General features: G+C 42.1%; 3 protein-coding genes and 1 long non-coding RNA gene across 5 annotated transcripts; 2 read left to right on the forward strand and 2 right to left on the reverse strand.

Moving 5' to 3' along the window:
* Positions 1 to 38: 38 nt before the first annotated feature.
* LOC111401917 (putative leucine-rich repeat receptor-like serine/threonine-protein kinase At2g24130) lies at positions 39 to 3550 on the reverse strand. 2 transcript variants are annotated; one of them, XM_023029895.1, is made up of 2 exons: positions 897 to 3550; positions 39 to 632 (listed from the first exon to the last, which is right to left on the reverse strand). In XM_023029895.1, exons 1-2 carry the CDS (start codon positions 3460 to 3462, stop codon positions 220 to 222), a joined length of 2979 nt encoding a protein of 992 aa, XP_022885663.1. In that variant the 5' UTR covers positions 3463 to 3550; the 3' UTR covers positions 39 to 219. The 2 variants fall into 2 exon arrangements, with proteins under 2 accessions (XP_022885663.1, XP_022885665.1); XM_023029897.1 differs by having other exon boundaries at positions 212 to 357.
* On the forward strand, positions 514 to 3974 carry LOC111401919. Its single transcript, XR_002704141.1, has 2 exons — positions 514 to 639; positions 3382 to 3974. It is a non-coding gene; the product is annotated as an uncharacterized LOC111401919 (long non-coding RNA).
* A 2703-nt stretch (positions 3975 to 6677) lies between these two features.
* On the reverse strand, positions 6678 to 9058 carry LOC111401920 (heat shock 70 kDa protein). The gene has a single exon (XM_023029898.1). It carries the CDS (start codon positions 8911 to 8913, stop codon positions 6934 to 6936), a length of 1980 nt encoding a protein of 659 aa, XP_022885666.1. The 5' UTR covers positions 8914 to 9058; the 3' UTR covers positions 6678 to 6933.
* Positions 9059 to 11378: 2320 nt separating this feature from the next.
* Positions 11379 to 11960, forward strand: LOC111400562. The gene has a single exon (XM_023027970.1). It carries the CDS (start codon positions 11379 to 11381, stop codon positions 11958 to 11960), a length of 582 nt encoding a protein of 193 aa, XP_022883738.1.
* The last annotated feature ends 4407 nt before the right edge of the window (positions 11961 to 16367 follow it).

Here is a 16367-nt window from a genome sequence, read left to right on the forward strand (position 1 = left end):
ATGCAAGTAAAATTATGGTAAAGAGAGCAACAGTGGTGGAAGAATAAAGAGGAGAAGTTTCAAAAAAATATTATATATTCTTCAGGATTTATATTTGTACCTCAATCAACTAATTTTGCTAGCCAAAAGATTGCTAAGTAGGAGAACTCAACTTCTTGAAAATTAATGGTTTGCTGCAATTAGAATCCCAGAAGCAATCTGATGAATCTACATATATTGCTAATCATCACTGAACGTTGAAGATGATATTCCAAGGGATGTCGCCAATGTTGCTGTTGTGTCCCCTGACAGGTATCTCTTGAGACGATCCAAGTCATCCGCACAATCAAGCATTGTAGGCCTCGTAGAAGCTGATTCCTGCGTGCAGATAATTCCCAACTCAGTTAATTTTCCAATTGCGACTTCCCACATTTTCTTTACCTCAGGGGACTGGTCTTTTAAGGATCTCAATAAGGAAGAGTCAACAACATTTTCTATTTGCCTGTGGTATTGGCTTTTGATATATCTGTGCAGGTTTAGCCCTCCGGAAAACATGTCATCTGTTGGCCTCTTTCTAGTCACCATCTCAAGAACCAGGACACCGAAGCTATAAACATCCCCCTTTGTGGATGTGCTTGACCCAAACCCATACTCTTCAAGGTAATAACAGGAATCAGCAACGTGCATAAACTTTTCAAGAAAATATAGATATATGCATGCAGTAGCTCAACTTGTCATTAGTTGTTAGATCCAATATTATTCGTTTGCATTTAGTGCTTCAATGTTAAATTATTAATTATAGCTGAAGCATATATGCTGCTTCATTTTCATCTCTCAGCATGCTCTTATTTTTTTTTTTTCCTTCAATTTTATTTGTCCTTAATTATGCATATGAAAAGCAAAAGAGAAAACCTCACCTGGTGCAATGTATCCAATAGATCCACATAGCATATTCGCAGTCGAATTCCCCATATTCTCAATTATCCCGCCATTTCCTGCTCCAACAGATATGACCAGTCTTGCTATCCCAAAATCAGAGACTAAAGCTGTCATATCATCATTCAGAAGAACATTGCTTGGCTTTAAATCACAGTGTATGACTTTAACTGGAGAATGGTGATGCAAGTAAGCCATCCCTTCTGCAATGTCGCTGCAAATGTTCACCCTCTGTATTAGGCTCAAATCTGAGGAGCCTAACCTTAGGCCATTATCTGCATGTGGATAAAGACGGCTGTCTAAGCTCCCATTTGCCATATAGGGAAGAACAAGGGCCTTAAACTCTGGCAAGCTACAAGCTGTAATAATTCTTATTAGATTTCTGTGACGGATCCTCTTTAACACTTGGCATTCTCTGTTGAAACTCTTAGTGGAATTTCCGGTTTGCAGATGTAGAACCTTGACTGCTATTTGGGTTCCATCTGGAAGATCTCCTCTATACACTCGCCCATAGCTGCCTAATCCAATTAGTCTCTGGTCATCAAATCCTCCTGTGGCCTCTGAAAGTTCTTTATAGGTTATTCTTGGAAAATTGTGTGTCAAGTCTTGCGGCAATTTTCTCTCTTTTCTTTCCTGGCTGGTGGAAACGATAACTTTCAGGCGCTGGCATCCAATCACACAACAGATTGTCGAGAAAAAACCTGATATGAATATGACAATACAAAAGATAGCCAAGAAAACACGGGAGAGGAAATAGTGTTGCTTTCTGTGGCAAACTGGTACGCCAGGAACAGACCCACAAAGCTGCTGGTTGCCCAAGAATGATAACTTTGTGATGGAATCGAAGATGCCACCAGTGGGAATCATTCCAGCAAAGTTATTGAATGAAAGATTCAGGAACGTCAGAGTATGGCTTTTGTTCAAGCTATCCGGGATTATTCCAGATAACTTGTTTTGTGAAACATCAAAAAATTCAAGGCTCTTAAGATCTCCTAACGATTCTGGAAGATGCCCTTGAAGAGAATTGTTGGAGAAATTTATCACCCGCAATTCGGCACAACTAGAAATTTGATAAAAGATACTCCCACTAAGGTTATTAGACGAAAAATCAATCTCTTGAACACTCTCCAGTTTGCTTAGTTCGACTGGCAAGGGCCCTTCAAGCTGGTTATGTGATAGATTCAGAAATATTCGGATTTCACGCATTCCAGATATTTCTGTAGGGATGCTTCCTGTCAATCTGTTGTAGGACAGGTCTAGCTTGTACAGAGACATACATCTCCCTAAGGTCGTAGGTATTTTTCCAGAAAGAAGATTGTCGTTGAGGAATAGATAGTTTATTCTGGATAGATTTCCAAATTCTTTAGGAATCTGACCAGATAATTTGTTATTAGATAGATCCATCAGACCAAGACTAGACATTTGTCCTATAGAAGCTGGAATATCACCGGTCAACAAGTTATGAGACAAACAAAGCTGTTCCAAATATGACAATTCACCTATTTCAGCTGGAATGGTTCCACTTAAACGATTGGATGTCAAATTCAGTATTTTAATGGTGGAAAGATTTTGCACCTCAGTAGGAATTGATCCAGTTATCTGGTTTTCTTGTAGTAACAGGTGATCCAGTATTTCACTCAGTAGTCCAATGGAACTAGGCAATCTGCCTCCAAGACCCATAGCAGCCAATTCCAGCTCCACTAACCCACTGCAGTTTGCCACAGCAGTAAAAAATGGCTCTAGGTTAGTGTTGTTGTCATGGCTCACCATGTGATTGTATGATAAATGAAGGTACCACATCTTGTTTAGCTTTGATATTGTTTCTGAAGGCAGTTCACCAGAAAGGCTGTTGTTCTCCACATCCAAATTCAATATACCTGATGAATTGGCTAAAGATGCAGGGATTTCTCCAATGAATTGGTTGTTGTATAAGTTAAGATTCCACAGATATGGGCATTTCCCGATTTCTGCTGGAATCTTACCAGTGAGGAAATTTTGGGAGAAATCTACATTATTCAGGAATGTACAGTTGGAAAAGAGAGCTGGTGGGATCGTTCCATTTAAGTTATTTGCATCAAGAAAAATCAATGCGAGGTTGGAAAGTAAAGAAAAGGAATGTGGTATTTGTCCATGGAAATTGTTGCTACTGAGTTTCAAATAAATAAGTTTCCTGAGGGAGGAAAATTCGGATGGGATAATGCCAAAAAATTGATTGTTTACGAGCTCTAGCACTCGAAGCTGTGTGAGATTTGAGATTACTGGTGGAAGCAAACCTAAGAGATGAGAATCATTGAGGTTGATTTGGAAAACGCGATGATGCAGTTCGTCACATTTTACACCGGTGAAGTTGCACACATGAGTTTTCTCATCCCAGTTAGCAAGTTTTGAATGTGGGTCATATAATATGTTCTTCTTGAACTCCAGGAGTGTTGCTTTATCTGTGTGTAAATTGTGTTGTGGATGCAGATGATGACTGGAAAACGCATCTCCGAAACATGTAACAGAATGCTGTATCAGTAAAACGAGCATGGTTATCTTGAAGGACATGCTGGAGAAGCAGTGGTCGATGATGATCTCCAAAATATCCGTGGATCAAGCTATTACACAGGTGTATTACATATTCGAGTATTAAAATGATAAGTTCAAAGCTTTTATGTGGTGGTCTGCTTGCACGATTGACATTTTTATTTGTGGTTATGGGTGGAGGTGGAAAGAGATTTTTGAATATGGAAAATTCAATTGCGGCATGATTTGATGAGGGACTAAACAATCCTTCTTCCCTATTCAACGTTGAGGAGAGGAATGAATAGATATTCAACTTAGATAAACACCCACTGGGAGGACAACTGCTTCTAGTACCTAGTAGAATATGATTACTATTCGCCCTAAAGTTGAGCGGAGAACAGTTGATTTATATATGTTTTTTAACTTAGCCTGCTGAAATTGATATAGTTGACATTTATGTTTAATGATTTATGGTTGTTCTAGCCTAGATCAATGAATAAAAAATCCCATTATCCAAATAATGTCTTTTGGCATTTAACAAAATCTAGAAAGGATGCATGATTATGTTCTCCTGACATTTGTTGCTGCAGTTTCTTCTCTTGATGTACTCATCACCAAAGCTGTTCAGATGAAGAGAACAACTCGAAACCTAGGTTTAAGTTTTAAAGTTGATCATTCTAAGGACTCGTTTGACATTATTTTTGCTTCACGTGAAAGGGTTTTTTGAAAAAGCTATCTTAATTTTTGAAAATGGATTTTAAAAGTACTTTCTATTTCAGAGGTATTTTTAGAAGAAGTTACATTGGACCAACTTCTTCTAAAAACTATTTTAATTAGAAGAAATACTTTCAAAAAATTAGACAAATCGGTCCAAAAGCTATTTTTTGGGTCTCAAAAACTTCTATTAACTTTTCAAAAATCATACCAAACGGACCCCAAATTTTCAGTAAAACTATTTTAACTAGAAGAAATACTTTCAAAAAATTAGACAAATCGGTCCAAAAGCTACTTTTTTTGGTCTCAAAAACTTCTATTAACTTTTCAAAAATCATACCAAACGGACCCCAAATTTTCAGTCATAAATTTTCAATTTTTCTGACTTCCGAATTTGGTGAGGCATGAGCTCTTTTCAATTAAATATGAAGGGTTTTCTGCATTTAATTGGTCTAAATAATCGCTAAGCAGTTTGCTAAAGCAGTTGTTTATTGATGATTTATTAATCTCCTTTCTGAATGACCTCTCTGTTAAGCAAATATAAAAAGGAGATATCTTTCCATTCCCTTGAGTTTTATATAATATTTTGATTTGTCATCATCCATATTCATGAATCATTCACGTGAATCTCTCTACACTTTATAAAAAAGGGTAGAAAGATATCGTAATGGGAAGTGGCATTAAAAATTTTGTGTATTGGGAAGTGGCATTAAAAATTTTGTGTATTGGAATGGATTCTTCAGAGAGTATCCATCAATATTGAGTCCTAAAAGAACTTGTCTAAGTCTTAACCACTACTTTGGGTAGAAATCACCCTTCAATTCAATTTCTAAGGGAAGGTGTATAAAGCTTGAATAGAAACTTACCCTTAAAATCAGCTTGTAAGGTGAAGGATAAAAACTCCCTTTTTAAGTCCATGACCCACCCCACTCCGCTGTAATCTTTGATGTCCAAAAGTCGGGATTGTGTTGAGTAGTTGACTTTTTATAAATTCAGCTCTATGGAAGGTGATTAGGAAATCGTGCTTGACAACTCAATGATTTTGGTGAATTTGAAGAATAATTGTATGAAGTGTAGAAAGCACTTAGATTGATTGATGCTAGTGCAGGATGGGTGGAAGTTAACTGTCATGTGTCGTGACTGAAGGCTGATGGCAATCCACTTTGATGGTTGAAGCCTTGACAGCCGCAAATGTAATGTGGTATACCATTCTTCAATATCCTACCCTGCTTGTCACTGACTCCTGGGGGAGGGAAGGAAAAAGTTCCTTTTGGCACTGTCCAAACTACGTTTCAGTATTGTGTATTTTGTATGTGCATACTTCACATCTTCACAGAATAAATATTTCAATGGGTTCATCTCAGAGACGGGGGGAAGTAGTTGCACCATTTGTGCAAGTTCACTACTATAGCAACATAGATTTTTTTTTTTCGGATGGTAAATATTTCTCTGAACATGGAGTACTAAAAGTTCCCATTCAAAACAATTAACTCCTCCTTCTGACCCCTTAGAACCAAGCAAGTGCTAGACATGTTACCGCTTCGCAGAGTTGTATTTTCAGTGAACAATTACCCGTAGTATGTGCCATTTTTCTAATCAAAAGATAGGAGATGGATCATTTTGCCAAGTCCTTAAGACATGTTTCTTTAAAGTGCCTAGTGTACTAAATTTATTCACTTGCGTAGATTTGTCTCCTTTTTGAAGCTCTTGCATTATGTTTGAATAAGGCGAATATATTGGATCCTAAGCCCCCGTCTTCATCAGAATTAGACCGTGGCTTAGACAGACTGAAAGCAGCTGCAAAATGCCTCATTACCAACCGCACTAGTTGACTTTATATGTTGCAATGATGAAATACACAGATGGTCACAGATATCGTTCTTGTTTGCAAAATTTAACAGACTGCTAACCATAGACTTCCAATATTGCTGCAAATGAAAGTAACACGGCCAAGAAAGCAGAATCATAAATCCTAAAGATGAAAAGGTAGTCTAAATCTCTCTATAGGCCATCCACTGTTATCAATCTGTAAATTAAAGTATCAGATCAAATGTTACCAAGATGTGAAACTTGACAGTCCTCTTGGGTTGTGATATTGGGACAAAATCAGAAGAGATATCCCCAAAATAGTGTCGTCCAAGAACTCTTTCTCCCCAGACACGAACTGGATTTTTCGGGACTTCATCACAATCTTAACTAATGGAATATGGGAGCTACATCAATCTATATTAACGGGAAAAAATGATGTTTTTAATCGTATCAGAAAAATGTATTTGTTTACAGCATGCAATAGGACACATCTCAAGAACATGCATGGATGAACTACATATCAATTTGTACACAAAACCATTAGATCAAATATTACTAACACGTGAAACTTGCAATCCTCATGGGTTGTAACACTGGGACAAAAACAGAGCACACAGCTATAGTTGTATCCCCAAAATAGCATCTTCCGAAAGCTCTCTCTCCCCAGCGACCTGTATTTTGGGGACTTCATCGATCTCAACTAGTGGGATTATGGGAGGTACATCAATCTATACTGATGTGAAAATATGATGTTTTATTATATCAGAAAGATATACAAGGATACATCTCAAGAACATGTAGAGCTACTAGCAAAATCTCAACTACTGAAGTGAAAATATGATGTTTATTATATCAGAAAGATATACTAGGATACATCTCAAGAACACGTATAGCTACTAGTTCATGAACGTCCTCCAACTTGTACAATAGAACAGAACAACACATAACAGAACATGTCATAAAACAGAACCATTTTCAGCTTTCCACCCTTTAATCAACTTCCTCAATCTTGGGCCCAGCACCGGTGTTGCCAGAGCTAGCCTTGCCATAACCAGCTCCCGGCATCTCTGCACCACTAGCACCGCCCATTGGCACATCTCCACCAGCACCACCAGCACCCTGGTACATCTTAGAAATAATGGGATTGCACAAATCCTCAAGCTCCTTCAATTTGTCTTCAAGTTCATCCACTTCAGCCAACTGGTTCCGGTCCAACCACTCAATAGCGTCATCGATTGCCTTCTCAATTTTCTGCTTATCAGAGGGATCCAACTTCCCTCCGATTTTCTCATCCTTTATAGTGTTCCTCATGTTATATGCGTAATTCTCCAATGCATTCTTCGCCTCCACCTTCTTCTTCACGGTTTCATCTTCAGCCTTGTACTTCTCAGCCTCCTGAACCATCCTCTCAATCTCTTCCTTGCTCAGTCTTCCCTTGTCATTTGTGATTGTAATCTTGTTCTTTACACCAGCAGTCTTGTCCTCGGCTGATACATTCAAAATACCATTCGCATCAATGTCAAAACAGACATTGATCTGTGGCACACCTCTTGGTGCTGGTGGTATACCTTTGAGCTCAAAAGTCCCCAGAAGATTGTTATCTTTCGTCATAGGCCTCTCTCCTTCATACACCTGAATGAGAACGCCGGGCTGATTGTCAGAGTAGGTTGAGAAGATTTGCTCTTTCTTGGCGGGAATCGTCGTGTTTCTTGGAATCAAAACTGTCATCACACCACCAGCAGTCTCAATACCAAGACTGAGAGGTGTAACATCAAGCAGCAGTAAATCTTGAACCTTCTCATTGCCTTCACCGCAAAGAATCGCGGCCTGAACTGCAGCTCCATAAGCCACAGCCTCGTCCGGATTTATACTCTTGCAAAGCTCCTTCCCATTGAAAAAATCCTGCAAGAGTTGCTGCACTTTTGGAATCCTCGTCGAACCTCCCACAAGCACCACGTCATGGACTTGGCTCTTATCAATCTTGGAATCCCTTAAACATTTCTCCACAGGCTCCATACATTTCCTGAACAAATCCATGTTCAGCTCCTCAAATCTCGCCCTCGTGATTGTGGCATAGAAATCAATACCCTCGTACAAAGAATCAATCTCTATCGTCGTCTGTGTAGTTGAAGACAAAGTCCTCTTTGCCCTCTCACAAGCTGTCCTTAACCTCCTCAACGCCCTGGCATTGCCACTTATATCCTTCTTGTGCTTCCTCTTGAACTCGGCCGCAAAGTGATTTACCAGCCTATTGTCAAAATCTTCACCCCCCAAATGAGTGTCACCAGCAGTGGCCTTAACCTCGAAAATCCCTTCCTCTATCGTCAAAAGCGAAACATCAAAAGTCCCACCTCCGAGATCGAAAATCAACACATTCTTTTCACCAGTCCTCGAGGCCTTCTTGTCCAATCCATAAGCTATAGCAGCAGCAGTAGGTTCGTTTATAATCCTCATCACATTGAGCCCAGCAATAGCCCCAGCATCCTTCGTGGCCTGCCTCTGCGAATCGTTAAAATAAGCAGGCACGGTCACCACTGCATTCTTAATAGTTTGCCCCAAGAAAGTCTCGGCAATTTCCTTCATCTTAGTCAAAACCATCGACGAAATCTCCTCAGGCGCAAACTGTTTCTTTTCGCCCTTGTAATCAACCACAATCATGGGTTTATCACCAGGTCCCGCAATCACCTTAAACGGCCAGAGCTTCATATCATTCTGCACAGAAGGATCGGAGTATCTTCGACCGATGAGGCGTTTCGCATCGAAAACGGTGTTTTGTGGGTTCATAGCCACTTGATTCTTGGCTGCATCACCTATGAGCCTCTCAGTATCTGTGAACGCAACGTAGGATGGTGTTGTTCTATTGCCTTGATCATTGGGAATTATTTCGACTCGATCATTTTGCCACACTCCAACACAACTGTATGTTGTGCCAAGATCAATACCAATAGCCTTGCCCTCTGTTTTCGCCATCACTAACAAAGAATTCACAAAACTAAAACAAGATTTTTTGTGGGTTCTTGAATGGATTACTTAGCTAAAACAAGAACACGTATTGTTGGTCTGTCTGTTTTGTATTGCTTGCTTCGAGAGAATATGTGCTGCCTATGAATAAAAAGATAGAGTGGTATATATAGGTTGGGATTTTGTTGGGGAGGGGTGGGCCTACCGGTGTTGAAGGGTGTAGAGGGTTCGAGATAATGAACACGCAGTGTTGCATGTAGAAATCCAAAGAGAGATCGAGAAAAATATCATTCAGCTGATTTGGCCATAACTAGAAAGTTCTCAAGAGCGCGGGAACCCCGACTGTTCTGACCAGAGACCCAACTGATCATGAACCAATAAAGAATTGATCCGATTAAGACAGACCCGTTTATAATAGGCTTTTGTTCGTTGGGCCCAATCTAATGGGCAATGGTAGTTGTACATGGGCCGATCCAGCTACCGAGATGGGCTTGATCATTTGGTTCGTGAGCATCTCGGGCAGAGAGTCAAGCAATCCAATTGAAGCCTGATTTCTATATAAAACACGTTAGAATATTTTCGGGAGTGCTTGCAGGCACGATTTTATGCCTTTTGCGAGCCAGGCGTACTAATGGTACAATTGTCTCTTAATTAAACAAAATCACATAATTAAATAATAAAATTATACGTCGAGTCCTAACTCCCCTTGTGATTCAAGCTATCAAAAGAGACGTTAATTTAGCAGTTATACATTGTGTAGTTTGCTCAAAATATATAATACAAATCAATTTTCACTTAATTAATGGGTGTTCTCAATCAACTTTTTGAAAGAAGGAACCATTATTTATTCTTGATGAACGTTATTGCTCTCTTGGAGTCGAGAGGACAGTTTGCTTAACACAAGTAGAGAAATGATGGGTGATGGTGACATTTTCCAATATCCCCGATCAATACATTATCCCGACGACTATTTTTGATAAAGTTATAAATCCAACTATTGTGTCCTCGAGCATGTGCATCCTTGAGACATTACGCCCGACCACCTTCGCCTGGCTGCTTCGCATATTGCAATATTTTGTCCTCGAGTCCCATTAGGAGAATGTCACGTACTACTATAAATACAAAACCTTGAGCCATTATTCAGGTACGTTTTTCATTGTTCTCCAGCACATAGCCTCACGCATATAATTCCCTTTCTGACTTAAGCATCGGAGGGGCGACGAGAATACACCTCGTTGCCTTTGTTTCAGGTACCGGAAGATCACGTTCGTGCTCCTCATCAGTCATCAAACTCGGAAAATCTACAGGTACGATTTTTGGTAGCATCATTTGCGTCGTCTGCGGGAAACGCTACCAAAAGCCATGGTAAACACACGTTTAGGTCTTCCACCAGCAAGCTCATCCGTTCCAAACCAACCCCCTCCTGAGGATGTCCCTGTTCCTCAAGAGGAATCATTAGAAGTGCCAGAGCCCCAGCCGGCAGTCGTCACTGCTGGAGCCTTTGAAGAGCTCAGACAACAGGTCGCCACACTGACTCAGCTGCTAAGTCAAAGAAATTCGCATCCGTCACCCACACCAGCACCCCAGGGGGGTTTTATGGCTGATGCTCGAGCTCGAGCTCAAAGACATGTCCCTGACAATGGCGGAGCAGGGGCCTCGGGTATACCACATGTGACCTCGGCCTCGAGATCAGTGACCATGGAGTCCGAGGAACTCGCTAGGATTATTCAAGAAGGAATTACGGCAGGCCTACTTCAGGTCAACAAAGGGACGACAAGATTCAGTCCCAACACTCCCTTTACTCCCGAGATATTGACATTCCCCTTGCCAGACAGATTTAAGTATCCTAGGATCAAAGAATATGATGGGACCACCGATCCAATCAATCATCTTAACATATACACGGATGTCATGAATCTACAGGTCGCACCAGATCAGGTGATGTGCAAGGCCTTCCCACAAACTTTGACGAATGCTGCTAGGGATTGGTTCTCAACCTTAGAGCCCAACTCCATAGCCTCATTCTCGGATTTGGCAGACAAGTTCTTTGCTTTCTTCGCAAGTAGTAAATGCATCAGGAAGACAGCGGCTTCCCTCATGCAACTTAGACAAGGGCAAAATGAGACCCTACGTGACTTCATGACCAGGTTTAACAAGGAAAGACTTCAGATTCCCGACCTACATATAACTGCAGCAGTTTCTGCCCTCACATACGCCATAAAGTGTGAGGCTTTCAAGATGTCTATATCCAAAACTCTGCCAAAGACAGTGACCGAGCTTCTTACCCGAGCCGAGAAGTACATAAACATGGAGGAAACACTGAACCTGAGAAATGTTGGACCACCCCATGACAGGGTCGAGCATAAACGACAGCATGACCCGAACCCCTGTGAAGAACAACCTCGGAGAAAACAGAGATAGGAGGTTCCCCCGACGTCATTTACGCTTTAAATACGTCAAAGACAAATATATTGATGGAGATCAAGGATATGAAGGAACTCAAATGGCCTGTCAGAATGAGGTCACCACCCGAATCCAGGGACATGAACAAGTACTGCGATTTCCATCGGGATCATGGGCATACCACGGAGAACTGTAAGGCCCTGCAACGGGAGATTGAAGCCCTTATTAAAAGAGGACTCCTAAGTTCCTACGTCGGTAACGATAAACGCCCGAGGAACGATCTTGGTAGGGAAAAAGCCCCTGAAGCAAAAAGGGATGGTCAACCCACTGCTGGAACCATCAATATCATCATTGGGGGTATTGCCTCGGGAGAAGACTCCAACAGTGGAAGAAAACAATATGCCCGACAACATGCCTTGGCCTCTGGAATGCCTCATGGAAAGCGGGAGGATATTACTTTTGGAACCGGGGACTTAGAAGGTGTATCACTTCCACATGATGACGCCTTGGTCATTTCAGCGATTGTGGCCAATTTTGAAGTAAAGAGAATCTTGGTTGACAACGGGAGTGCGACCAATATACTTTCACAAGAAACTTTTGCCAAAATGGGAATCTCATCTCAGCAGCTCAAAGCGGTTAAAACTCCTTTCTAGGGGTTTGGGGGAGGAGTCATCACTCTAGAGGGCGTCGTCGAGCTTCCTCTAACTTTGGGTTTTGGCCAGAAACAGGTTACGGAGATGACCTCTTTTCAAGTGGTACGTGTCTCAATGGCCTATAACGCTATTCTGGGAAGACCACTCATGAATAAGATCAAAGCCATTGTGTCTACCTTCCACCTAGCCATGAAGTTTCCAACAAGTAATGGCGTTGAGGTCGTGTGTGGAGACCAGACAGCTGCCAGACAATGCTATGTTGCCAGCGTTCGGGAAATAAATAACGACGTCATGCAAATCTCAAGGACTGAGCCCGAGGCCGGGCAACAAGTCAGACTTGCTCCTGTCGAAGAATTGGTGGAAATTGAGCTCGAGCAGGATAAGAAGGTGACGATTGGTCGGGATCTTGACGTCACCCTAAAGATAGAACTTATTGGTTGCTTATCTCGCAACATTGACGTTTTTGCCTGGAAGGTTGAGGATATGCCAGGGATAGACCCCAAAATTGCAGTCCACAGGCTTAACATTAGTCCAGGGCCCAGACCAGTAAAGCAGAGGAAAAGACAGTTTGCCCCAGAACGCCGGGAGGTCATTCGCGAAGAAATTAACAAACTCGTCAGTGCTCAATTCATTCGGGAGGTCCAATATCCCTATTGGCTTGCCAATGTTGTTTTAGTGAAGAAGGCCAATGGTAAGTGGAGGGTCTGCATTGACTTCACAGATCTTAACAAAGCATGTCCAAAGGATAGTTATCCCCTACCGCGGATTGACAACTTGGTGGATAGCACATCTGGACATAAGCTATACAGCTTTTTGGATGCATTTTCTGGTTATCATCAAATCCTCATGGTCGAGGAAGATCAAGAAAAGACGTCATTCATGGCCGATTCCGCCATATACTATTATAAGGTCATGCCTTTTGGTTTGAAGAATGCAGGGGCAACATACCAAAGGCTCATCAACAGAGTCTTTCCTAACTTGATTGGAAGGAATGTAGAGGCGTACATTGATGACATGGTGGTCAAGAGCAAACAGGTGGACCAGCATATTTCAGATCTTGAAGAGGTTTTCGACACCTTGCGAAAGTACAGAATGAAGTTGAACCCCGCAAAATGTGCATTCGGCATAGCCTCGGGCAAGTTCTTGGGCTTTATGATCACTCACCGGGGGATAGAGGCTAACCCTGACAAAATACAAGCCTTGACGTCTATGGAATCACCAAGGAACAAGAAAGAGGTACAGAGGTTGACTTGTATGATAGCAGCCTTGAACAGGTTCATGTCCAGAGCATCAGACAGGTGCTATCCCTTCTTCAAAGTCCTCAGAGGAAACCAAGGCTTTGATTGGAGTGAAGACTGTGAGAAAGCTTTTCAGGAGCTCAAGCAAACATTGGCATCTCCTCCTATTCTCATTAGGCCTGAGCCTGGTGACACCTTATTTTTGTATCTGGCCGTATCTCAAAACGCGATCAGCGGGGTCTTGGTAAAAGAGGTTAACGGAGTCCAACAACCTATCTACTATGTAAGCAAGGCCCTACTAGATGCGAAAACAAGGTATACTTTGGCGGAACAACTTGCCCTTGCCTTGGTGATAGCAGCACGAAAACTCCGGCAGTATTTTCAATCTCACCCTATTGTGGTGCTCACTAATCAACCACTTAGGCATATACTTCAAAAGCCGGACGTCTCAACAAGGCTGATGAAATGGGCGATTGAGCTTGGAGAATTTGACATCGAATTCAAACCACGCCCATCTATTAAAGCCCAAGCACTAGCCGACTTCATTGCAGAACTACCCCTAGGCCTCGGGGGCCAGGTGAAAGCTCGAGCATGAGCACCAGTTTGGACACTTGGCAAATTTTTGTAGATGGAGCATCGAACTCCTCGGGCTCGGGTGCAGGGGTCATCATCATCAACCCTGACAAACAAACGGAGATTCAATGCGCTCTTAGGTTCGAGTTTGAAACAACCAATAACGAGGCCAAGTATGAGGCCGTCGTTATTGCTCTGGAGCTAGCCCTTAGCCTTGAGCTCGAGTTCGTGAAGATATTCAGCGATTCACAACTGGTGGTCGGACAGATTGAAGGATCATTTGAAAGGAAAGACGAGAAAATGAGTTTGTACTGCATGAAGGTTCAAGATGTTCAACGAAAATTCAAGAGTTGTGAAATCGCAAAAATTGCTCGAAAGGAAAAAGGGAAAGCCGACGCATTATCCAGGCTTGTGTTCATGGGGGTAGACAGCCTGGACAGAACAGTTCACATCAAAGTCATTATAGAACCTAGCATCAATCAAATCCCCGATATCATGGACATTGACAACGAACCATCTTGGATGGACCCAATCATAGAATTCATCACAAATGAAAATCTACCAAGCAATACCAGGTTGGCTAGAAGCATCAGAGCTCGAGCTCCTAGGTACTGCATGATCAGCGGTGTCCTTTTTCGCAGAAGTATTACTCTTCTATACCTAAGGTGCCTCAGACCATCAGAATCATCCCAGGCCCTTGCTGAAGTTCATGAAGGTGTGTGCGGGAATCATTAAGGAGCCAGGGCCCTGGCCTTTAAACTCATACGATATGGGTACTATTGGCCAACTATGAAGAAAGACGCCTCAGAATATGTTAAGAGATGTGATAGATGCCAGAGGTTTGGTAATGTTATCCACTCACCAGCTGAAGACCTCACCAACATTAACTGTTCGGCCCCTTTTGAACAATGGGGAGTTGACATCCTCGGCCCTTTTCCTGTGGCAAGAGGTCAATTAAAGTTTGTTGCTGTAGCAGTAGAGTATTTCACAAAATGGGCAGAGGCCGAACCTCTCGCCACGATATCGGAGCCTAAGCTAAGAGCCTTCACTTGGAAGTCTATCATTTGCAGGTTTGGGATACCGAAGGTCCTCATCACCGACAATGGCAAGCAATTTGACAATCAACAGTTTAGGGACTTTTGCTCAAACCTTGGGATTGATCACCGTCTAACATCAGTTTCGCATCCTCGGAGCAATGGTCTGGCTGATGTTACAAATCGAAGCATATTACAAGACCTCCGAACAAGAATTAGCAATGCTAGGGGTTCTTGGTCCGACGAGCTGCCTTCTATACTGTGGACGTATAGAACAACTCATAGGACAACCACAGTAGAAACCCCTTTTATGTTAGCCTATGGCATTGAAGCAATGGTCCCGATGGAAATTAAACTGCCAAGCCATAAGAGGCTCGTGCCAGAAACCTCAGAGCATACAACTGAACACCTTGATCTCTTGGAAGAAGTACAGGAGCAAGCTACTATAAAGGTGGCTTCTTACCAAACTAAGACAGCAAAACATTTTAATAGTAAAGTCAAGACTTGGAGGTTCAGAGCCGGCGACTTGGCCTTGAGGAGGGCCGAAGCAGCAGGTCACCCCCCAGGGAAGCTCGGGCCCATCTAGGAAGGACCCTTTGAGGTCATACGACAGGTTCGCAAAGGAGCATGCAGCCTAAGAGACACTTCGGGTAGACCTCTTCCAAGGCCCTGGAATGTCGATAATCTAAAAATATATTATAAGTAACATTCCCGATGCCATTTAGGAGAATTTCTTTTCTTGCATTTTTAATTCTTCTGAATGTTATTTTCGGTTCTTCGGGCCTGCGTGCCCTTGCATTTTATTTCTAGTTTAGCGGGCCTGCGTGCCCATGCATGTTTTCCGTTTTCTTTTGTAATGAACTACGTTCGGCTTGATCCCGTTTGGGTACGTAGGCAGCTTGGATACAATATAAATTCGAGTCCAGTCCGAGCAATTAATAAATACAAGCCTTGGGTATAACACCCCGATAGTTTGCTTTGTGTCCAGGAATTGCCTAAGCCTTGTCCTCGACAAGCCAATGTAAGCCTTGCCCTCGAGCAAGCCGACCAAAGCCTTGTCCTCGACAAGCCAATGTAAGCCTTGCCCTCGAGCAAGCCGACCTAAGCCTTGTCCTCGACAAGCCAATGAAAGCCTTACCCCGAGCAAGCACAAAATCTTAGAGCCCCGAGCAACTAAACATCCCGAGGATATACATCATGAATTATTGTTTAGGTTCCAAAGTGAAAGCTCGGGATGTACTTTCTGTACAGAGGTCGGTCACAATTCTTCGTACACCTCGAAGTTACCACCCCTCGAGTGTTAAGTGTTTAGTGTTAAGATATATCCTACTTTCACCATTGTCCTCGGCGTTGTAACTTGTTTAAAGTTGAGTTATTTCTTCTCAATCATCGAGATGTAATATTAGTCGTCGAGATAATTAATCTTTTTTGTCATCGAGGTAACTTGTCTACAAGCTCGAGTTCAACACTTGATGTTCAAAAATGATTTTACAAATGAGTCCTCGAGGTAACTTGTCTACATGCTCGAGTTCAACACTTGATGTTCAAAAATGATTTTACAA

The sequence above is a fragment of the Olea europaea genome, chromosome 10 (assembly GCF_002742605.1).
Source record: "Olea europaea var. sylvestris chromosome 10, O_europaea_v1, whole genome shotgun sequence".
In the NCBI taxonomy this organism is placed as follows: domain Eukaryota; kingdom Viridiplantae; phylum Streptophyta; class Magnoliopsida; order Lamiales; family Oleaceae; genus Olea; species Olea europaea.

Excerpts from the sequence above, each read along its gene's own strand:
- LOC111400562 (XM_023027970.1), top strand. The coding sequence starts at position 11,379 with ATGGAGATCAAGGATATGAAGGAACTCAAATGGCCTGTCAGAATGAGG.
- LOC111401917 (XM_023029895.1), bottom strand. The coding sequence starts at position 3,462 with ATGTCCTTCAAGATAACCATGCTCGTTTTACTGATACAGCATTCTGTT. Across the intron at positions 633-896 it reads TATTGGATACATTGCACCAG|AGTATGGGTTTGGGTCAAGC; the intron begins GTGAGGTTTTCT and ends ATTACCTTGAAG.
- LOC111401920 (XM_023029898.1), bottom strand. The coding sequence starts at position 8,913 with ATGGCGAAAACAGAGGGCAAGGCTATTGGTATTGATCTTGGCACAACA.